Here is a 19,224-nt window from a genome sequence, read left to right on the forward strand (position 1 = left end):
TTGGGACGGGTGGTGACCAAAAAATAGCGATTCTGGTGTTCATCGTGCGGGAAAAATAACATTATAGTCCTATAGTTGGGGTCGTAACGAACTCGGTGATACCAAATATGTGTTTTTGTTTTTTTTAACGTGTTCATTTTTTTTCCTATAATTGTTTTATTATAGGAAAAAAAAACAAATTTTTTTTTGTTTATGTAACTTATAACCTTTTATTTTGACACTTTTTTTTTAAAAAATATTTTTATAACTTTTTTTTACTTGTCCCATTAGGGGACATTTAGACTTGCAGCGTAATGTATTCTAACTGTCATTGTGACGTGACAGCCGCTTTGACAGGAAGCCTCGGAGGACCGGCCTCCGGCTGCTCCTCCGAGGCTTCCGTACATGGCAACCCGGGGGCCATTGTCTGGCCTCCGCTTGCCATGACCAGCTTTGGCAGCCCCCACAATCACTTCATGGGGGGACTGCCGATGTGCTTCAAACCCCTTAAATGCGGCGATCACAATCTGTTTCTGCATTTATGGGTTTAATTGCCTAAATGAGCGGCGATGGTCCGCTCACTGGCAAGACTGGAGTGTCGGCTGTCGGGGACAGCTGACCTCCTGGTTCCCGGACACTGTGTGCGCCGGGAACCGCTCCACTACTGTACGTCCTGATGCGGGAAGCAAGCCCTCTGCAGGACGTACCGTTGCAGCGCAGCGCGTGAAGAGGTTAAGGGGTATTCCCTTCTTAGGCCCCATTCACATGACCGTATTTTCATCTATCCGTAAATACGGTCCGTAGTGCATCCATATTTGATCCATAAAAAAGAGGGAGGCTGCAAATGATGTCGCTAACATGTTGCATAGCAACGCTTCCATAAATACGGACTGTTTACGGATGCACATCCTTAGCTGTCCGTATTTACGGAAGCGCCCATAGGCTTCTATGGGAGTGTACATGCCATAATTACGGACAAGAATAGGACAGGTTCTATAAAAAAAAATTAGCGCGGACACCCATCCGTAAAAATACAGAAAGGTGTCCGTGGCCAATAGAAATGAATGGGTCCGTAATTAAGGATGAAATATACAGTCGTGGATGGGGCCTGAGACGTCTATGGCATATGCCAGCTGAGGAACCAACACCTATCCTACCCCATCCCAGCCTGGTAAGATGGCCACTGGCATCCAGATGAAGACTCCATGGCAAGGTGGCTGGTATTACGAAAACAGCTGACCTACACGGGTTCCGTAACTCCAATAGAAGTTAAACTGCGTAGATAAATGTGCTACGCTGTTTGTATAACTTCCATTCACTGCTATGGGAGTTGGGACGGAGCTCGGAGTTTCCGGTACCATGGCCACCTCTACATGAACCCCATCTGGATGCGGTGACCAGCTGCCATCTGGGGCTCTCGTTAAGTGCAGGGATCCGCACCGATCCGGCATTTATGGCGCTAATCCTCCCTCCTCATGGAGTCTCCGCACAAGAACCATAATTTATCAGATAGAATCCGTCTGGACACCTTATGGACTTTGGCACTTTAAATGATATCAAAATTGTACTTATTTGCTTATATCTGATGTGAAACTAATCTTTTGATAAAGAAACAAAATTTTGGCAAAGAGAATCAAAGTTGCAACATGCTTATTTCTATGAGTTGTATTGCTATCGTGAGGCATCGGAGGGGTCTCACTCAGCACGCTTTAGGGTATGTTCACACGGCCAAATTTCAGACGTATACGAGGCGTATTATGCCTCGTTTTACGTCTGAAAATATGGCTACAATACGTCGGCAAACATCTGCCCATTCATTTGAATGGGTTTGCCGACGTACTGTGCAGACGACCTGTTATTTACGAGTCGTCGTTTGACAGCTGTCAAACGACGACCCGTAAATTTACTGCCTCGGCAAAGAAGTGCAGGGCACTTCTTTGCCACGTAATTTGAGCCGTTCTTCATTGAAATCAATGAAGCACGGCTCAAGGTTTACGAGCGTCTCAGACGCCTCGTAAATTACGAGGAGGAGCTTTTACGTGTGAAACGAGGCAGCTGTTAACAGTCTGTCTTTTCACACGTAACTGCCTCTCAGCGTGTGAACATACCCTTAAAGAGGCTCTGTCACCACATTAGAAGTGCCCTGTCTCCTACATAAGGAGATCGGCGCTGTAATGTAGGTGACAGTAATGCTTTTTATTTAAAAAAAAACGATCTGTTTTCACCACTTTATTAGCGATTTTAGATTTATGCTAATGAGTTTCTTAATGCCCAAGTGGCCGTATTTTTACTTTAGACCGAGTGGGCGTTGTACAGAGGAGTGTATGACGCTGACCAATCAGCATCATGCACTCCTCTCCATTCATTTCCTCAGCGCATAGGGATCCTGCTAGATCACTATGTTCTGCCTTATACTGAAGTGTTTAGACAGTAAATAGACATTCCACGGGATGTCTATTCACAATCTCTGCACTTCGTTACTCTGTCTGTGGTAGTTACAGCAGAGCAAGCGTAATCTCGCGAGATTACGCGGTAAATGACAGGTTACAGCGAGATTACGCTTTGCTCTGCTGTAACTACCACAGAAACCGTAACGAAGTGCCGGGATTGTGAATAGACATCCCGTGGAATGTCTATTCACTGTCAACACTTCAGTATTGATAATGTGTTAGTATAAGACAGCACATAAGGATCTAGCAGGATCCCTATGCGCTGAGTAAATGAATGGAGAGGAGTGCATGATGCTGATTGGTCACTGATTGGTCAGCGTCATACACTCCCCTGTACAACGCCCACTTGGTCTAAAGTAAAAACACGCCCACTTGGGCATTAAGCAACTCATTAGCATAAATCTAAAATTGCTAATAAAGTGGTAAAAATTATTATTTTTTTTAAAAATAGCATTACTGTCACCTACATTACAGCGCCGTTCTCCTTATATAGGAGACAGGGCACTTATAATGTGGTGACCGAGTCTCTTTAACCCAGATGTCCGCTATTCTACATTGGTTCAAATCTACAACGATATGCCATAAATGTCTGAGCTATGAATACCTCTCTAATGCATCTGTGACTGCAGTATAAGACATGAGATTACTCCCACTCATAAATACTCTGCTTTATGCATCTTGTAATATATTGGCGCTATTTGGTTTTGTTTCTCTAGAAATTGAGAAATGATCTGGAAGTAGATTCTTTGTACTGTAGTTCCTAATTTTTTTTAGGAACGCCCACGACAATGCAACAACATCGTAACTAGCGTAAGGACTGACGTCAGTCACCCTATGTATATACATGTCCCTGGAGGCTCTCTGCTCTGCAGATATGGGACATGAAGTGGTGAATATGGGGACAGTGATGTTACTTTTGTAATTAATAGAATTTTTGATACTCATCCCATTGAAGAACATTACACTGAGCCTCTTCCTAGCCTGAAATGGCTGAAAACCGGAAACAAAAGATCGCAATTCAACTGCACAGTAAATGGATGGAACAAATGTTGTCAAATTAAACTTATTCAATGTTCGAAGTATTGATTTGTTTGAATTCTGGTTTTTCATGCCGGTGTCCCGTCTTTTCCTTTTTAGATTTTCTATTTCATCAATGGGAAGCAGTACCCCGGGCAGCAGCCGCACTTTAAAGATCGGATCACCTGGGCCGGAGACATCAACGATAAGGATGTGTCTATTAAGATAGACAAGATTACGTTTAAGGACAATGGGACCTACAGCTGTATTGTCATGAATCCTCCGGATATTACGAGTACCCCAAAACAGATCAAGCTGCGGGTTGTGGAGAAGGGTGAGTGATATTAATGTTGTTCTCTATTTGTCTGTGTGAAGGGAAGCAGGAGACTTGGAGCTCTGTATCAGACTGACAGATCTCTGACCTCTATAAAGATATATTATGAAATTACAGCTCATGGATGTTATAGAGGGAGGTCCCCTCCATGTGCCTGAAAGTAATGGCTGCCAAATAAATGTATGCCTGGACAAGGCTTCCCCCGGTGATGACGACTGATGGTCAGGGCTGAGGGTAGCCAGCTTCATTTTGAAAAGGGATTGTCTTTGTGAGGCAGCCCCTTTACAGCTCTCTGCCGCATGGGAGCATCGTTATGCAGAGAAAATGCTGAATCTTCCTGATTCCGGACGTCTATCCTTCAAGTCCAAGCCCGCTGCGATGTTCTCCCTATGTCCCAAAAGCCGTACACCTCAGAAACCCCTTTACGCCTGAATGTCTCATCACGCTTTTTTTTTCCCCTTATAGTAGAGGGACAACTTCTTTCCTTTCAGGCAATATGGCAGGGTTAGACAGGTGGTGTGGACAGGACACAATATAATTCATTACCCCTCCTCAGGTCGGTTCCTTTTGTCAGCCCTGCCTCAATCCCCAGATTGTACTTCTGGTTTTTCCAAGCATTTCACTCCCTTTTCCTTCAGGAAGTAGTTGTTCCCATCCCACAGTCTGAACGTTCCCAAGGTCTCTACTTTGACCCATTCTTTTTTGACTGTAAAGAGGTAAGTCAGATCCGTCTTGGACCTGAAGGAGTTGAATTGCTTAGTACGCACTTGAAGGTTCCGGATAGAACCCTGCGGTCCATAGTCTCAATGCCCTCCTCCAACATCTCAATCGACAAAGCCCAACAGCGTTTCCTTCGATTCGCTGTTGGTACTTAACGTTTCCAATTTGTCTCGCTCCCCTGTGGGCTTGCTACTGCTCCCAGGGTCTTGACCAAGTCCCTGGTGACTCTTGGTGCTTATCTGCGCCCTGGAATTCGCTGTCTCTCCTTCCCTGGAGGATTTCTTGGTGAGGACAATGTGTGGCTTGAGGAGGAAGCTTTGATACAGGTTTTCGGGAGTTGAGGGCCATCTTTCTAGCCCTCCCACGTTGGATCCCCCTCTTCCGCGATCATCCGGTCAGGGTGCAGACTGACCACTCCACGGCAGTCGCCTATCTGAAACCTGAAGATGTCAGCAGGAGCCGGGTGGCAATGAAGGAGTCCCCGGACGCTTCACTGGATGCTGGAGAAAAACAATTTTTAAAGGCCACACTGCCATAACGTTCTTTTTTTTTTTTTTTTTTTGTTTTATTTTTTTATTGCAATGCTCTGCACAATAAGGCACTTCAGGGTTTCGTTCCCCATTTTCAAGATTTAATATGGACTCTGAGGAAGGGGAATGAATCCCTGAAATGTGTTATTGTGCAGAGCATTGCTATTTACAGGGGGGGTCAGAGACAGGAGTCCCCGGCCAGAGATCTCGCGATGCTCTGGCCGGAGACTCCACAGTTGAAACCCCGACACCACTGTCCATGTAAGGATGGTAATGTCAAGGGCTTCCCCAGGCTCCTCACTCAATGTAGCGCTGTGTGCGGGGAATCCTCGACCAGGATCAGTTTTTACCGGCCGTTACAAGGATTGTTTCCTAAAAACGGCCGGTAAAATCTGATCGGTCACAAAGATTTTCTAAAGCAGTGGTCTCCAACCTGTGGCTCCCCAGCTGTTTCCAAACTACAAATCCCCTTGGCCGTCAGGTTATGCCAGGAGTTGTAGTTTTTGCAATACAATGTATGTTTAGGGAGAATTAACATCTGCACACCGGCCCAAGGTGAGCTGTACCCCTGCTGGGGATGTGGTACTTGTTGTATGCACCTTGTTCTTATAGCTGGGTGCATGGATGCTACTATGTAAACCAAGCCAGCCATAGTGATCGGGTTGAGAAGAATTGCTGAGGAAACTTTTTAAAGTGAACCTAAACTTTTTTTTAACAAGACTCAATGACATGTGAGAAGTTTTAAATAGTGGGGAGTTTAGGCCCCCACCGATCTCTAGAAGCACTCGGGTGAGCGATGTGGCGCTTCGTTTTTGATCAGCCGCTTTCCTCGGCAAGCTAAGCGAGCAGTGTAAAACTCGTAAATTTTCAATTGAGCTCGTACACCTCCGAGAAAAGACGATCAGAAACAAAGCGGTGCAGCACTCATTCCAGCACTTCTTTTTAGCGATCGGTGGGGATTTCAGTGCTCGGATCCCCACCCATCAAAACTTCTGACAAGTTTGAGGTTTTTTAAAAAAAAAAAAAAGCTTAGTTGCCCTTTAAAACCTCTGGTACCAGGTCTTAATGGGGCCCTGATTATTGTCCATAGTGTATTGTTTTGTGCCAGTTACCACCTGTTAATCATGGGCAACAATTTCTTCAAGGATTTGGCTCTTGTCTTCCAGATAATCTCCCATTGTCCAACGTACCGTTCTTGGTTGGTATAATTTGCGCAGCTATTGGGGGCATCCTTCTGATCGCCATCATTGTATTTGCAGTGGTGATCACCAAAAAGAAAAGGTCTAAAAAGAATTACACCGGGTAAGTTCCTATCTATGACTTGCTACTTTTATAGTATATAGTAGGGTCCCAGATTCCCCTATACGAATGAAGCGGTCGCCGAGCATGCACCGTACCGATCCATTCACGGTCTATGGGACCGCCGAGCGCTGTACTTTTATCTCCGGCAGCCCCATAGACAGTGAATAAGACAGTACTGCGCGTCCTCGGCCGCCGCTCCTTTCATATAGGGGACGAGGGGAGGCTCGTGATTGGTGGGGATCCTTGCAGCTGGACCTCCACCAATATGACATTTGTCATCTATCCTGTGAATAGGTGATAAATCTTTATGGAGATGACCTTTTTATTTATTGATTTTGTGAAGTCACAATTCGCTTCTTCTACATTATACAAGGTTTTCCCTTCCTATGATGACATGTGATGTGGCCGGGATGTGAACACTGTTTTGAATGCCTCCTTTAGGGGTAAAGATGAGTCGTTCTCCCGGCACGGCTTTGCTACAGGATATTTAAGTGGGTTTGCATGTTTCTTTTGTGCTGTCAGATGTGCCTATTTAATGGTTTGTGTGTGTTTTTTTTTTAACTGACGTAAAAGCAGTGAAGGGGGGGCAGCCAGTAAAAAAAAAAAAGTTCGAAAAATTTGTGTAGCACGTAAATCTGCAGCTCGTTTTTTGGGCAGAATATCCACTACGGAAAACTGGTTAAAAAAAAATAAAATTAAAATGAACCTGTTCTGTCAAGACGACTCGTCCCTCTGTTGTCTGGTTTCCTGGGATGACGCTGCAGTCCATATGACCGCTACAGCATTGATTGCCCGCAGCAGTCGCATGGGAGACTGGCCTGGACGAAGGCCAGAAGAAAGCGTCGCGACGACAACGCCGGGTGCTAAGCATAAACCTTTTTTATTTATTTTGACCCCAAAAAGTTTTTTTGTTTTTGGAGACTAATTTTGCGGCGGAATCTTTCTTTTCCGCCACTTGAATTGCAACATTTTGCTATTTTGTTGTGAGTTTTACCTCCCATTAAATTAAGAGGACCCGCAACAGAAAAGCTGCAATTACAAAGCATAAATTGACATACTGGGGAGAAAAAACGCACCGCAGGTCAATTTTATGAAAGCTTTTTTGCGGCAGATTTTTTTTTTTTTGTATGCGGTGCGTGCATGAGAATTCCTTAAATCTCAACCACACTGCTGCTACTTTAATACGCTGTGGATTTCTCACAATGAAATCCATTGCGGGAAATCCAGCGTTAACGCTACTTGTGAACATACCGTCAATGGGGCGTTTTCTCTGCACAGCTCCACTCCCGTCCAGGTGATGTGAATGAGTTGTGGTACCTGCCCAGAAACTGGCCGGGAATGGCAATTTCCTGGGGAAAAAACTTCAGAAGGAGCCACGGTCCTCCACGTCTGATCCCACCGATTAAACCCCCACTAATTAGAAAGTGATGGCCTATTCTAGAGACATGCCATTACTTTCTTAGGTGGGAAAACACATTTAAGTTCTGGAGACACGTTCTCTGACCCCGAAAAAAGACAAAACATCACTTGGGTACTGGCCCTAAAGGGGTTGTCTCGCTAAGACCAGCTTTTTCCATATGCCCCGTTAGGGCATCTAAACATCATAGAAGAAATCCCCTGCTTTACGTGTAAAAAAACGCAGCGAAAAATGCTCCGTCGGAACAGAACGCCGTTTTCCCATTGAAATCAATGGGCAGATGTTTGGAGGCGTTCTGCTTCCGATTTTTCGGGCGTTTACGGCCCGAAAATAGGCCGTGTGAACAGACCCCTACGTTTCCCCTGCAGAGCCCATAATGTCTGGCTGGCAGCAGATCGATGGGGGTTTCTGAATCTGGGCCAGCTTCAACTGCAAAAAGGTTTGTCTGAATGAGACACTTGCTAGGGTTGGACGGAGTTGTCACCTATAGGTGGCGATAGAGGGAATTTTTTTTTTTTTTTGGTCTTGCCTACATTCCGCAAAGAGGAGAGTAGTCACCCAACCGCGCTGCTAATAGTGTGAGCCCGGATGTGACGGGTGTATAGGGACATCCGCTTAGGATTACAGCGTAGTGCAGGTTGTACAGTGTTCGGAAACCCTCGCAGGTCACATTGCTCCGGGCTATTATGATTCGGATTCACTGGCCACAATGCCGATCGGTCACCAGCTATAGGGGGGATTTCTTCACTGCTACCGGGTTGATAGATTTAGGTGGAAGCTAAAGATCTGCAGTGAAATGTGGTGGAAATTGCATGTATTTCTCTCGGTGACTTGCATGGCTCAATGATTCCGGGGTCTCTTCTTCCCTTTCTCTATATAAACCACTAAACAAATCTGATCTTCAGTTACGCTGGATTGTGCATGAGCTCAGGACTCTCCTCTTCCATCTCCTTCATCTCCACACAACGCCAGTCTCTTGCTCTCCCTTGCAGACCCCATATACGATGCAGACGATGGATTAAGGCCTTATTACTGGTGTATGTGACTCATCCGCTGCATTTTTCTCATGGTAACAACTCTGGAGGCTGGTACTTCATATATATATATATTCTGTGTTTGCTTAACCGTTAACCGCTTCCTGTCTCTGGCGTGCTGCGCTTTTATCTGAACGCGTCTTCTCCCTACCGGGTAAACACCTGAAATAAACCTGGTGCTGGAAACTGAGGGAAGTTGTTCTCGGCTTCTGGCTGAAGTCCATGTCTATGTAATGCAAAGGTTAGGCAGCGGTTGCAAAGAAATTTTCTCAAGAAAAATCCTGCCACCCCCTAGTAGAATTCATAAAATCACACACCATACAGATAAAGTACAATTAATCCTCAGGATATATGGCACGTATATTCGGTGGGGGACAGACGCTGGGGCCCCGATAATTGTCCAACACTTGTGTATGGCGATCCACATTGAAGTCCATGATGAGCGATGGCCAAAATAAAGAATGTATGTGTCTTAAAGGGTTTTCCATATCTGCTTTCTACCATAAAACAGCGCCACATCTGTCCACAGGTTGTGTGGTGTATTGCGGCGCTTTTTCTAGAAGAAACAAGTCCTGTTTCTCTAATTCTGGTACAACCACTTTAACGTGTTATGATATGTAATAGTCCGTTCTCCAGGAACTAATACAAGGGTTGCCGAGGGGAATGAGCGATGTAAGGCTCGGTGCACGCTACGTTTTGGCCCTATGTTTTAGAGTGTACGTTAAAGGTGTCTATAGGGCTCCATTAGCCCAATGGTGGTCAAAAGAGTGCCTTTTTGACCTCCATCATATATATACATGAGTCTATGGTTGACGTAGCAGGTATACGTTTAACATATACATCGGCTTATGAATAGCTTTTTCATGACATGTACGTTAAACAGATACAATTATAGTCTATAGGCGTTAAACGGATTTCTAGCAGTGGGATCTGTCACGCAGAGACTATAATGGTATCTGTTTAATGTACGTCATGAACAGGGTCAGTACATCCGACACAGCCTACGTTTAACATACACATCGGGAGCTTTCCTCGGTGTATACGTTCATCGTAGGCCAAAAACGTGATGTACACAGAGCCTGACGTTATTGCGGCAATGTAAAGGGAGAAGGTTTGTGTGAAGCACGGAAGCCAGCGCTAAAGGATGGTGAATCTACCGGGCATATAGTCGTCTTTCCCGCACCAGACGTCCTATGTATATATTTTGTAGCGACCCTTCACTTCTGACATTTCACAGGCCACATCTACATACAATGACGACGCTTTGCTTTATTTCCTTATCTTTTGTACGCTCCAGTCACATCCAGAGCTGCTTACATCCTTCTGCTGGTTATCCTTGCACCTGTCACTATGTATTTGTCGTCTAATCTCCCACAATGCACTGCAGGCTGGAAACAAGAATTTGTATTTGTATCTTTGGTTGTGACTGGAGTAGAAGACCAGATGATATCCAGATCAGTACAAGAGTTACAAAGCAAAGAAACTCAAGAACTTAGATTTATCATTTTAAAAACACAAATCAAATTTATTTTAATGACCTAATAAAAGCAAAAACATATAAAAAAAAAAATTGTGACACCTTCCCTTTTAAGCCCTCATGCACACGGGCGTGCCCGTAATCGCTACCTCTGATTGCGGGCACAGCCGGCCGCGGTTTCGGCCCGTGGTCAATAAAAATTAATGGGTCCGTAATTGCGGCCGAATTCTACTGTGGTGTGCACGGGGCCTAGAGGTGGGGTTTTTGCTTCAGTCACTGTTTGTTTTATCATTCTTCATGAGCTTTACCAGGGACCCAGGCGTCCCTGTGCTTTAGTCCTGGTCTATGCCGCTGGTCTGTGCTATGTAGTGCTTACGTTGTCCTCCACATCCGGTGCTGAAATTCTTCCCCGTGTTATGTTTACCCCCCAGTCCTGTTAGACGCCAGTTTTTGTGATTTGTGTTTGTTCATTATACATTCCTCGTTGTTTCATCATTTGTTTTACATTTGTGTTTTTTTTTCCTTCCCTTCTTTCCTAAATTCCCTCCCTATTTGTTTTATTTATTTTTTTCCCCCTCCTCTCTTTCCGTCCTCGTTCCTTACATTCTGCCATCCTTTTTATTGTCCGGCTCCATTCGCACCTGTTGAATTGTATACGTTTTACTGCTCCTTCACTTGCTAGCAGCGGCGACGGTGGCCAGACAGAAAGTTTGATGTCTCCTGTTAAGCAGCCGCCGCACAGGTCTCCCTCTGATATTGAGGCTTTGGTAATGGGCGTCCCCTCTGGAACCGTGCAGGTAAATGCTCAGTGTCCTATGTCCTTCAGTGTTCTCTCATAAAGGAAACTCACTTATACGTCTGTCTGCAGCTTTAACTATATTGCTTCAGCTTTGGGGATATCTTGCTATTGATGTTTTAAAGGGATTGTCCACAGTGGACAACCCCCTTTTGCGTGAGGAAGTCCACCAGAGTACAACTGATGTAAGCCGGGTGTCGCTATTGGACCCCCAAGGCAATCCGTCTGTTGTCAATGGGGGAAACTGTTCTTTAACTGGTCGGTAGTGAAGCATTACAAGGTGAAATGATCATTTGTGCAATGCATGGGGGCCGGTAGAGTAATAGATGAGGAGGTGGATGGTCCTTTATTACCTCCCATATGCCTTAAAGTGAATCTCCACCTTTTAACAGCATGCTGTTGTTTTTCGGGTACGAAATGCTGCGTGGATTAATTTCCTAATATATCTCTCTAGCGGTTAGAGCTCTGTTTTTCTGATACATGGCTCCAAATTCCCTATATAGCCACAGAGTTATATGGTTAATATTTGCTACCTGCAGTCACCACTAGGGGCAGCTTTTTGCATACTGTTATACATTGAACTCGTTTATGAAAAACAGTATACAGGAAGCTCCTAGGTTCCCTCTAGTGGCGGCTGCGGGTAGCCAAACTTTTATTATTTAACGGTGATACACAGATCCAAACCCCCTTTATAGCCAGAGTTCGGACCGCTATAAAGATATATTAAGAAATTAATCTGCACTGTATATTGTACCTATTCTTAGGTGTGCTCAATCAAGGGTAGACATTGACATTAAGGCTAGGGCACCACGGGGAAATTAAAACTTTACAGATTGCGGACAAAATTAAGAATCAAAAGATTTATAAACTTGAGATTGCGTGCGAGTCTTGGTAATTTCACAATTTTACCATGACTCAAGGGTGACCAAGTGTCACTCTGGAGCCCTAATCTAAAAGAAAATGGCTATCCCTCCCATTTAAAGGGGTCCTCCACTTTGGATAATCTCTGCTTTTTAGAAGGGTTCCTTGACAATAAGCTAATCATCATAAAGGCTCCCCCTGCTGAGACCCCCAGCGATCAGCTGTAGTCTGTGGGGGAAAGTCTGTAAGTGATCAATTTCCCTGCAGCGCCACCACAGTGGAAATGGGTCATTACACCGTGTCCATTCATGTGAATATTGTTTGTGTAGGACAGGACCGGTCCTCCAGAGCGAGGGAGACGCTCAATATAACCAAAGAGATGAGGATCCTGAACATGGGACCCCCCCCCCCTCTATTATCTCAGAATTCACTAATAGGATGTATATGTTTTCTAAGCAAATAACCCAGTAAAGCCCTCCAGTTTACAGCAGTTCTCTGGTCACTTTTGGGTTAAATGTATGCATTGTTTCCTGGGACTTGTGCTGTTTACTTCATAAAGGCGTAGAGTACCCTTCTCCGCAACAGTCATTTCATCTCCGACACCCCCAGAGCTGTTCATCACCCGCGTCATTGCCACAGACGCGGAACCTGCCCAGTTACCAATCCAGCAGCCCATGACGTTGGTGTGATCCAAAGATACGGGAACATGAATCTGTTTCCAGTTCAGTAAGACCCACGTGTCCTCGGGCCGTGTAGAGGCCGACATGAGCCCCGCATGTGGAAGACATTAATCCCATGTGTGTAGGGGCTCGTGCTGAACATGTCGCCTTCTATACTGAGGTCACTGAGCGGTTTAAAGGGACGTAAAAATGAAGAAAAAGCTTCACTGCAATATTTAACATCCTTTCCCCAAGATCCTGAAGCAAAATCTGGCAGAGGACGTGTCTCTGTTCCTCCTGATCCCGTCTATTTATCCCAGTGACTGGCAGATGGGGTGTGCCTAAAAAAGGGGGGGGTGTGGATTTACGTGCCTGGTCTCCCACTGCAGACCGGGTTAAGGGCGGAGGGTCTTGCTGCATTAAGTTTCATGCACACGACCACATTACAGCTCTACACCAACCTAAGAGCTGTACGGAAACGGAATACGGCGCCAATATTTGGGCCCCGTCTACCAGATTAATCGACCTTGGTATTAGAGAATTGAAGTCTATTGTCTGTTCCTCGATATGAGGTACTCCGGGGATGAATTCCGGGTTTTTGTAAGATCCGGGAAACACTGGGGTCGGGGGGGGGGCCCACATTCTCGCATAGGAGACAGAGCTGGGGCCCCTCTATTAGACATTTATGGTTTATCCCGAGAATGTCATAGCTGGAGCTTTCCTTTTAAGGTCTATGCCAACTATTACCTACTGCTTCATTGACTATTTCCATGTAGGAGGCCGGTGACCATCACGCCTGAAAATTGTAAACGTATAAATTCTTTATTTTCTGTGTCCCATGATGCATCACTTCCAGCAAGCATTTTCAAAATCCTTCACACTATGGGTGGGGCTAAGATGTCACATGACTGACCAGTGCGTAGGGAAAAATCCTAAAAAGGTGGAGTCTGGCATCGGTCTACTGGCGTGGGAAAATATTTGTCAGCCGTGAGTTGCTATGTTGTATCAACTATACTGTAGCGGAATAAAGGAAACCTGAGGCCCTATTCACACTCAGTTTTTTGGTTTTTTTTTATGCGGAAACAGCGCCAAAAAACGGCCAAAAATGCCTCCCATTGATTCCAATGGGAGGCGGATGCTTTTTTTTTTTTTCTTACCGCGAGCCATGCCCTATCTTCGGGCGTTTACGTCAATGGGAGGCAGAGAAAGCGTATTTCGCCCGTGGCACTCAATGGGCGTGAGAGAAAAACGCTGTGAAAATCGCGGCAAACGGCGTGCAGGCAGAGGAAAATCTGCCTCAAAATTCCAAACGGAATTTTGAGGCAGAATTTTCCTCCTGCAAAAAACTGTGTGAACGAGGCCTAAATCTTTTAAGGAGCACATATTAATACTCTGGTTATTTTTGACGGGATATTTCCTTTCCATTCATCTGATGGTTTAGTGGTTTACCAGGGTTCCTCTTTCCAGGATAAGAGTCCCCCAGTTACAGCGGGCAATAACGTGTATGTAGCGTCCAATCCGATGAAGGGTGTGCAGCATCAGATTACTGAAATAACCCCGTCTTCTTCTATTTCCTTAGGGACCAGTAATCTACGCTCAGCTGGATCATTCGGGGCCGGCCGGCTGCCAGATCAACAAATCCGAAACCGTGGTCTACGCTCATATCCGGAAAGACTGCTGACTTTCCTGCCTTGGATATATAGATGTATATTCGATAAGCAACTTTTTTTTTTTTTCCTCCTCTCCATGGGACTTTACGCGACACAAAGCGATTGTCGCTCACACTCCGTGTGCGCCACCCAGGACCAATGCATGTGACTATTGAGATGTGTATCGTGTATGTAACGTACAGCAGGGTTTATGGTGGAGCAAGGTTCACGGGACCCTCGAATGTACAGTTCTAGGTGCCTTCACCTACGTCACTTGTGGACCCTGCAGCAGTGAGTTATTTGTATCACAACATTTTTATTGTGTTTTGTTGGGTTTACGCACATGTCTAAGGATTATAGCCCATCCCCCCCCCCCCACCCCTTCCGTCGCTTCACCCTGCCAATAATGTGCCATAGAGCATGAACTTTCATGGCAACCGAACCATACATATCCTTGTATAATATAAGAGCTGAAGGGTGTCCTGCACCTGCATTACTATATACATTCCTCTCCGATGATCTGATGCTTGTATACTGCCCCGCGCTTCTGCAGTAAGGCCTGATCTATACTCTGCTGGTGCTGCCCAAGTGTCTCAGAGGGCCACGTGTCTTATAGCAGAGGTTGTTTGCAAGATTAACACTATTAATGTGCCATGTATTGCACTTACAGATGTAGCAGAGCTGAGAGTGTTTGATATGTCTGGGCTGTGGTCCTACATAAGATCGCTGGTTAAGTAGTTGCATTATATGTGCACATAGGCGCCTCCCAATAGTGCCAGTCTCATGAGGCATGTCAGCACACTGTGGTTATCTTAGAACTCTGAATTGTGCCGTTCCTCTGTTGTTCCTCCTGGAAATTTATGAATGGAGAACTGGACCTTTAACATTTCTCTTGCCAATACAGTGTGTCCCTACGCAGTCGGACACTATTAGCACTGATTTAACTAGGTCAGACTGTATAGGGACACGCTGTAGACAAGAGGTGACTTACAATTTCAACCCTGCTACATCTGTGTAAGGATCAGTTGGATGAGCTGTGATCTAAACCCTGACATGAATGATCCGTGCAGTTAATCTCTTGAATGAAGCACTCCAGATAACATCTGCTTTTTCAGCCCTTTGGTAAAGACTCCTTTCTGTTGTGTTTCAAGGGTCACAGTGGCCAAAGTTTATTTCCATATATATATTTTTCTCCAGTTCTTGTTTTATATTAATTTATTTTGTATTATACTTTATTTCTTGGAGGCAAGCTTTAATTAATGGAACTGCCCACCATGCTCTACACAGAATTAAAGAAAAAAAGAACTAGATGGGCAGTGATGTCACTAATCCTCCATACATGACTCCGCCCCCTCACTCTGACATCACCAGCCTTTCTCAGTTGTCCTTTTGGCTGCTCTCTACATTCCCATACACCGTGGTACTAATCTTTTGCTTACCAGTAATGAAGAATATTGTTCAGTTTCACTGTAGGCTGTAAAGCAAGATTATTATTTTGTACCCCGTCTGCTGTGTTGCTGCTTTTGACCACTAGATGTCAGCACAAATGTCATAATTTATTTTTTCAAGAATGGACATGACACTAATAACCCGACACCTGCTAAGCCTCATCCCCAACACTAGAAGGACCAAACTTGTTTCCTATCTCGGATGATGTCAGCGATGACGCAGCGTATACAGCTGTTAATCAGGGCTTGGTTAGAAACTACAGAAAAATATATATCTGACCAGTGTACATATTGTCTTTTACTCTAGTCACATCCAATTCTGCTGACAGACATGCCCTTTACAATTCCTAGTGGAGTATTACCCACAATGCATCACAACAGACCAATGAGCTGTACAGATGATGAACAAACGGGGGGTGCTGGTGAGATCATATAGCCTGTAACTGCAAAACGGTAGAATCCTGAATGCAGCTTTGGGTGTGATTGGAGTATAACTCAAGATTATGACAATATGTAAATGGCCCTGTGCTTTTATTAACCCTCTGTCTCTATTAACCTATGAAACACTCTAAAATAATGTAAAAAAAGGAAATCTTTGTAAATAATTTTATTTAACTTCACCCTGGGACCGGTGCTGCATGCCTCAGCGTGTTTTTCGCCATATTTTTATAATATATTTAATAGAAGAAACAAAATGGAAAAGGAAAACGGTTCTAAAAAGTGTTTTTAAGAGGCCGGAAGTATTGGGGGAGGGGGTGCGTGATGAGAATATTCGCTTTAAACCCCAAAAGGAATATAGACCCGGCGTTGAAGACCTGTTGTCCCCGCATAGAAGAGGTGGCCGGTTGGTTTAGACTGACCCAGTGCGTAGAGGACGGGCGATGAATAGAATGTTTCTACTGCCGCCTTATGAGGGATTGGGATTTTTGTTTCTTATAGGTGCATTACAAAGGGGTTTTCCTCTGTCACTTGCGGCTGGGGGTCACAAATGGATATGTGTAATACAGCCGTACCCACCTATAGAATGTAGCGGCAGTATGGATGTATCCAGTGCCGACATGGCGGTTTACTTGGAAGCAGCAATAGTGGTGTATCTCTTTAAGAAAATAAGCTGCCCATGTACAAAAAGTGCAAACACCTCCCCTCCCCCCTAATTCTTTGTGTTTGGTTATATTTTGCTACAGTATATAATTATAGGCCATAAAGTTGCAGGACCGTTAATCACTACGTCGATGTCTGGCTCTAGAGCGCCTCGTGTGGCACGATAATCCAGATGTCCACTTTTTAAACACCAGTTTACATCAACACAATCTGCATAAAGTTACAACCTGTGTTATACTCCAGAGCTGCATTCAAAATTCTCTAGGCTTCAGAGCTGAAATCCCTGGCAATTTTATACATTCTTAGAAATGTTGTTTAGGAAAAATTCTCCCTGCAGTTCAGCTGTTGTCTGTCAAGCAGCGAAAGAAAAGGGAACAGACACTCCATTAATACTTAAGAACATTCCTGGCGAATATTGGCCCTTGTCAAACATTTTCCTGTTTTTGTTTTTTTTTGGTGTTTTTTGTGTTTTTTTTTTTTCTTTTTCATATATTTTTCTTTACTGAATCGTAAACTGGAATTTTTTTATTTTTCATGTCTTGGATTGCGTTCAGATGTTGTCTGCGGGACGTTGCTAGGACCGGAGGTGGTTTCCCAAACCTGTTCCTTCTATTCTTAATGAGGGACCCCCCCCCCCCTCCCCCGGTCCATAATGACGTGTAGATTTCATATCAATGCAATTGTCAACATATATATTTTCTGTAATTTTTACAGTTAATTATACTGGAATAAACTTATTTTGAAAAATTGATTTCATTGTAACTGTAAATTTATCTTGTACAACGTTTTATATCGGGGTAATCCACATGGGGGACGGTTTACATTTACCGCTTTACAGATCCCCTATTTTTGACAAGGGCATCATGTTGGGGGTCTCACGGCCAGTGTAGTACAGATATCCATTAAGTATATTAAGTCTTGACAAACTTTTACTTTTTTGATACAGTAACAATTGTGTCCCTTAGCCCAATTCTGTACGCCCTACCAGGGAATTCTGAGTTGCTAGAGTGTGGGGGGGGGGTCCTCTGTTCATGATCCTCATCTCTTGTCTGGGGTGGAGGGTGGATATAAAGAGCGTCGCTCTCTAGAGGACCCGTCCTGTATTACACAGACATCACATTGATATGAATGGACACTTGTAATACTTCGATTCTCCTGTGGCGGCGCTGCAGGGAAAGGAAACACTTTCTGCCAGAGTTCTGCACGGATTACAGCTGATCGCTGGAGGTCCCAGCAGAGGGGAACTGTGGTCTGCTTATTGTCAAGGGACCCTTCTAAAAAGTAGGGATTGTCCAAAATCTCTTTAAAGGTAAAGCTTGTAAAAAAAAATAATGTATATATTTAGTTACACTTCTCATTGGTGACCAGATGGGGGGCTGGAGACATTATTTATTTGCACTTTGAGCAATCAAGGAGAGGACGATTTCGGCCAGGACCCAGTGCTGCTGTGGAGATTATATATATATATATATAATTAGGTTATTGTCTGTGACTTTTTTTTTAGAAAGGGTGGGGGGATCTGGCAGGATAATGTGGAATTCAGGACCGCTGTATAATATCTTGTAAAAATCATCCCCCCCCCCCCCCTTCTGGAATAAGACGTGGCATCGGACCGCTATAAATCTCGCCAGGTGGCGTAACAAGAAGAATGTGAAGAATGTCAGAGATCCGTTATGTAATCATCTTATCTCATGTGAGCTAGGACTCCTCCATATCCCCCCGGCCTGGAAGCTCTCACACTGTACAGGACCGCAGCCCCCCACCCACCGATGATTTCACAACAACGCTGCCCAGAAATGTAACAGATGAAAGATTTATTATGGGCAAAATTGTAATAATGTAACAAAAAAATAATATATATATATCGCTGTGAAAAGGTATTTACCCCCTTTCCGATTTCTTCTATATTTGTCACACTTCAATGTTTCAGATCATCAAGAAGTAACAATTGGGTTGAATGTCTCTAGCCACATCCAGACATGACCACTGCCGGACCCGCTGCGTCTAAACATCACTTATAGGCCGAGGTCACACGGGGCGGATACGCTGGGTAAAGTGACACTGTGTATCCGCTGGGAATTCCAGGCGGAAAACGGCACCAAACTGTTGTGGAGTTCTCCGCCCGGAATGTCCGCTGCGGAAAACCGTATTTAACACGCCTGCTGTCAGACTGGCCGCCTGCGATGACGTTTTATCCCAGTACACCGCTGCAGCCTGTGCAGCCTCATCCCAGGAGGCCGGCCCGGATGAAGAAACACAGAATTCTGGGTAAGTATAAGCTTATTTTTTTTTTCTTCTGAGTTGCGTTTGATTCCACTGCGGAAAACGCAAAAACTGCTTTTTGTTGCGGGTTTTACCTCCCCATTAAATTCAACAGGGAAAATGCGCAACAAATAAGCAGCAATTCCCAAAATCCGATTGTCATGCTGCCGAATAAATATTTTTGAGCG

General features: G+C 44.6%; 1 protein-coding gene across 2 annotated transcripts in view; it reads left to right on the forward strand.

Annotated features, from left to right (window-relative positions):
• The window catches only part of MPZL1 (myelin protein zero like 1), a 43,231-nt gene extending 25,706 nt beyond the window's left edge, over positions 1-17,525 (forward strand). Inside the window, exons 3-6 of one of the 2 annotated variants that reach the window (XM_075854670.1) lie at positions 3,567-3,780; positions 6,197-6,332; positions 10,946-11,057; positions 14,156-17,525. In XM_075854670.1, coding sequence (XP_075710785.1) covers positions 3,567-3,780; positions 6,197-6,332; positions 10,946-11,057; positions 14,156-14,257 — 564 coding nt within the window. In that variant the 3' untranslated portion in view covers positions 14,258-17,525. Of the gene's footprint in view, positions 1-3,566; positions 3,781-6,196; positions 6,333-10,942; positions 11,058-14,155 lie in introns of both variants that reach the window. The other variant, XM_075854669.1, reaches the window with a different exon arrangement.
• Positions 17,526-19,224: the final 1,699 nt, after the last annotated feature.

Source organism: Rhinoderma darwinii, chromosome 2 (assembly GCF_050947455.1).
Source record: "Rhinoderma darwinii isolate aRhiDar2 chromosome 2, aRhiDar2.hap1, whole genome shotgun sequence".
In the NCBI taxonomy this organism is placed as follows: Eukaryota; Metazoa; Chordata; class Amphibia; order Anura; family Rhinodermatidae; genus Rhinoderma; species Rhinoderma darwinii.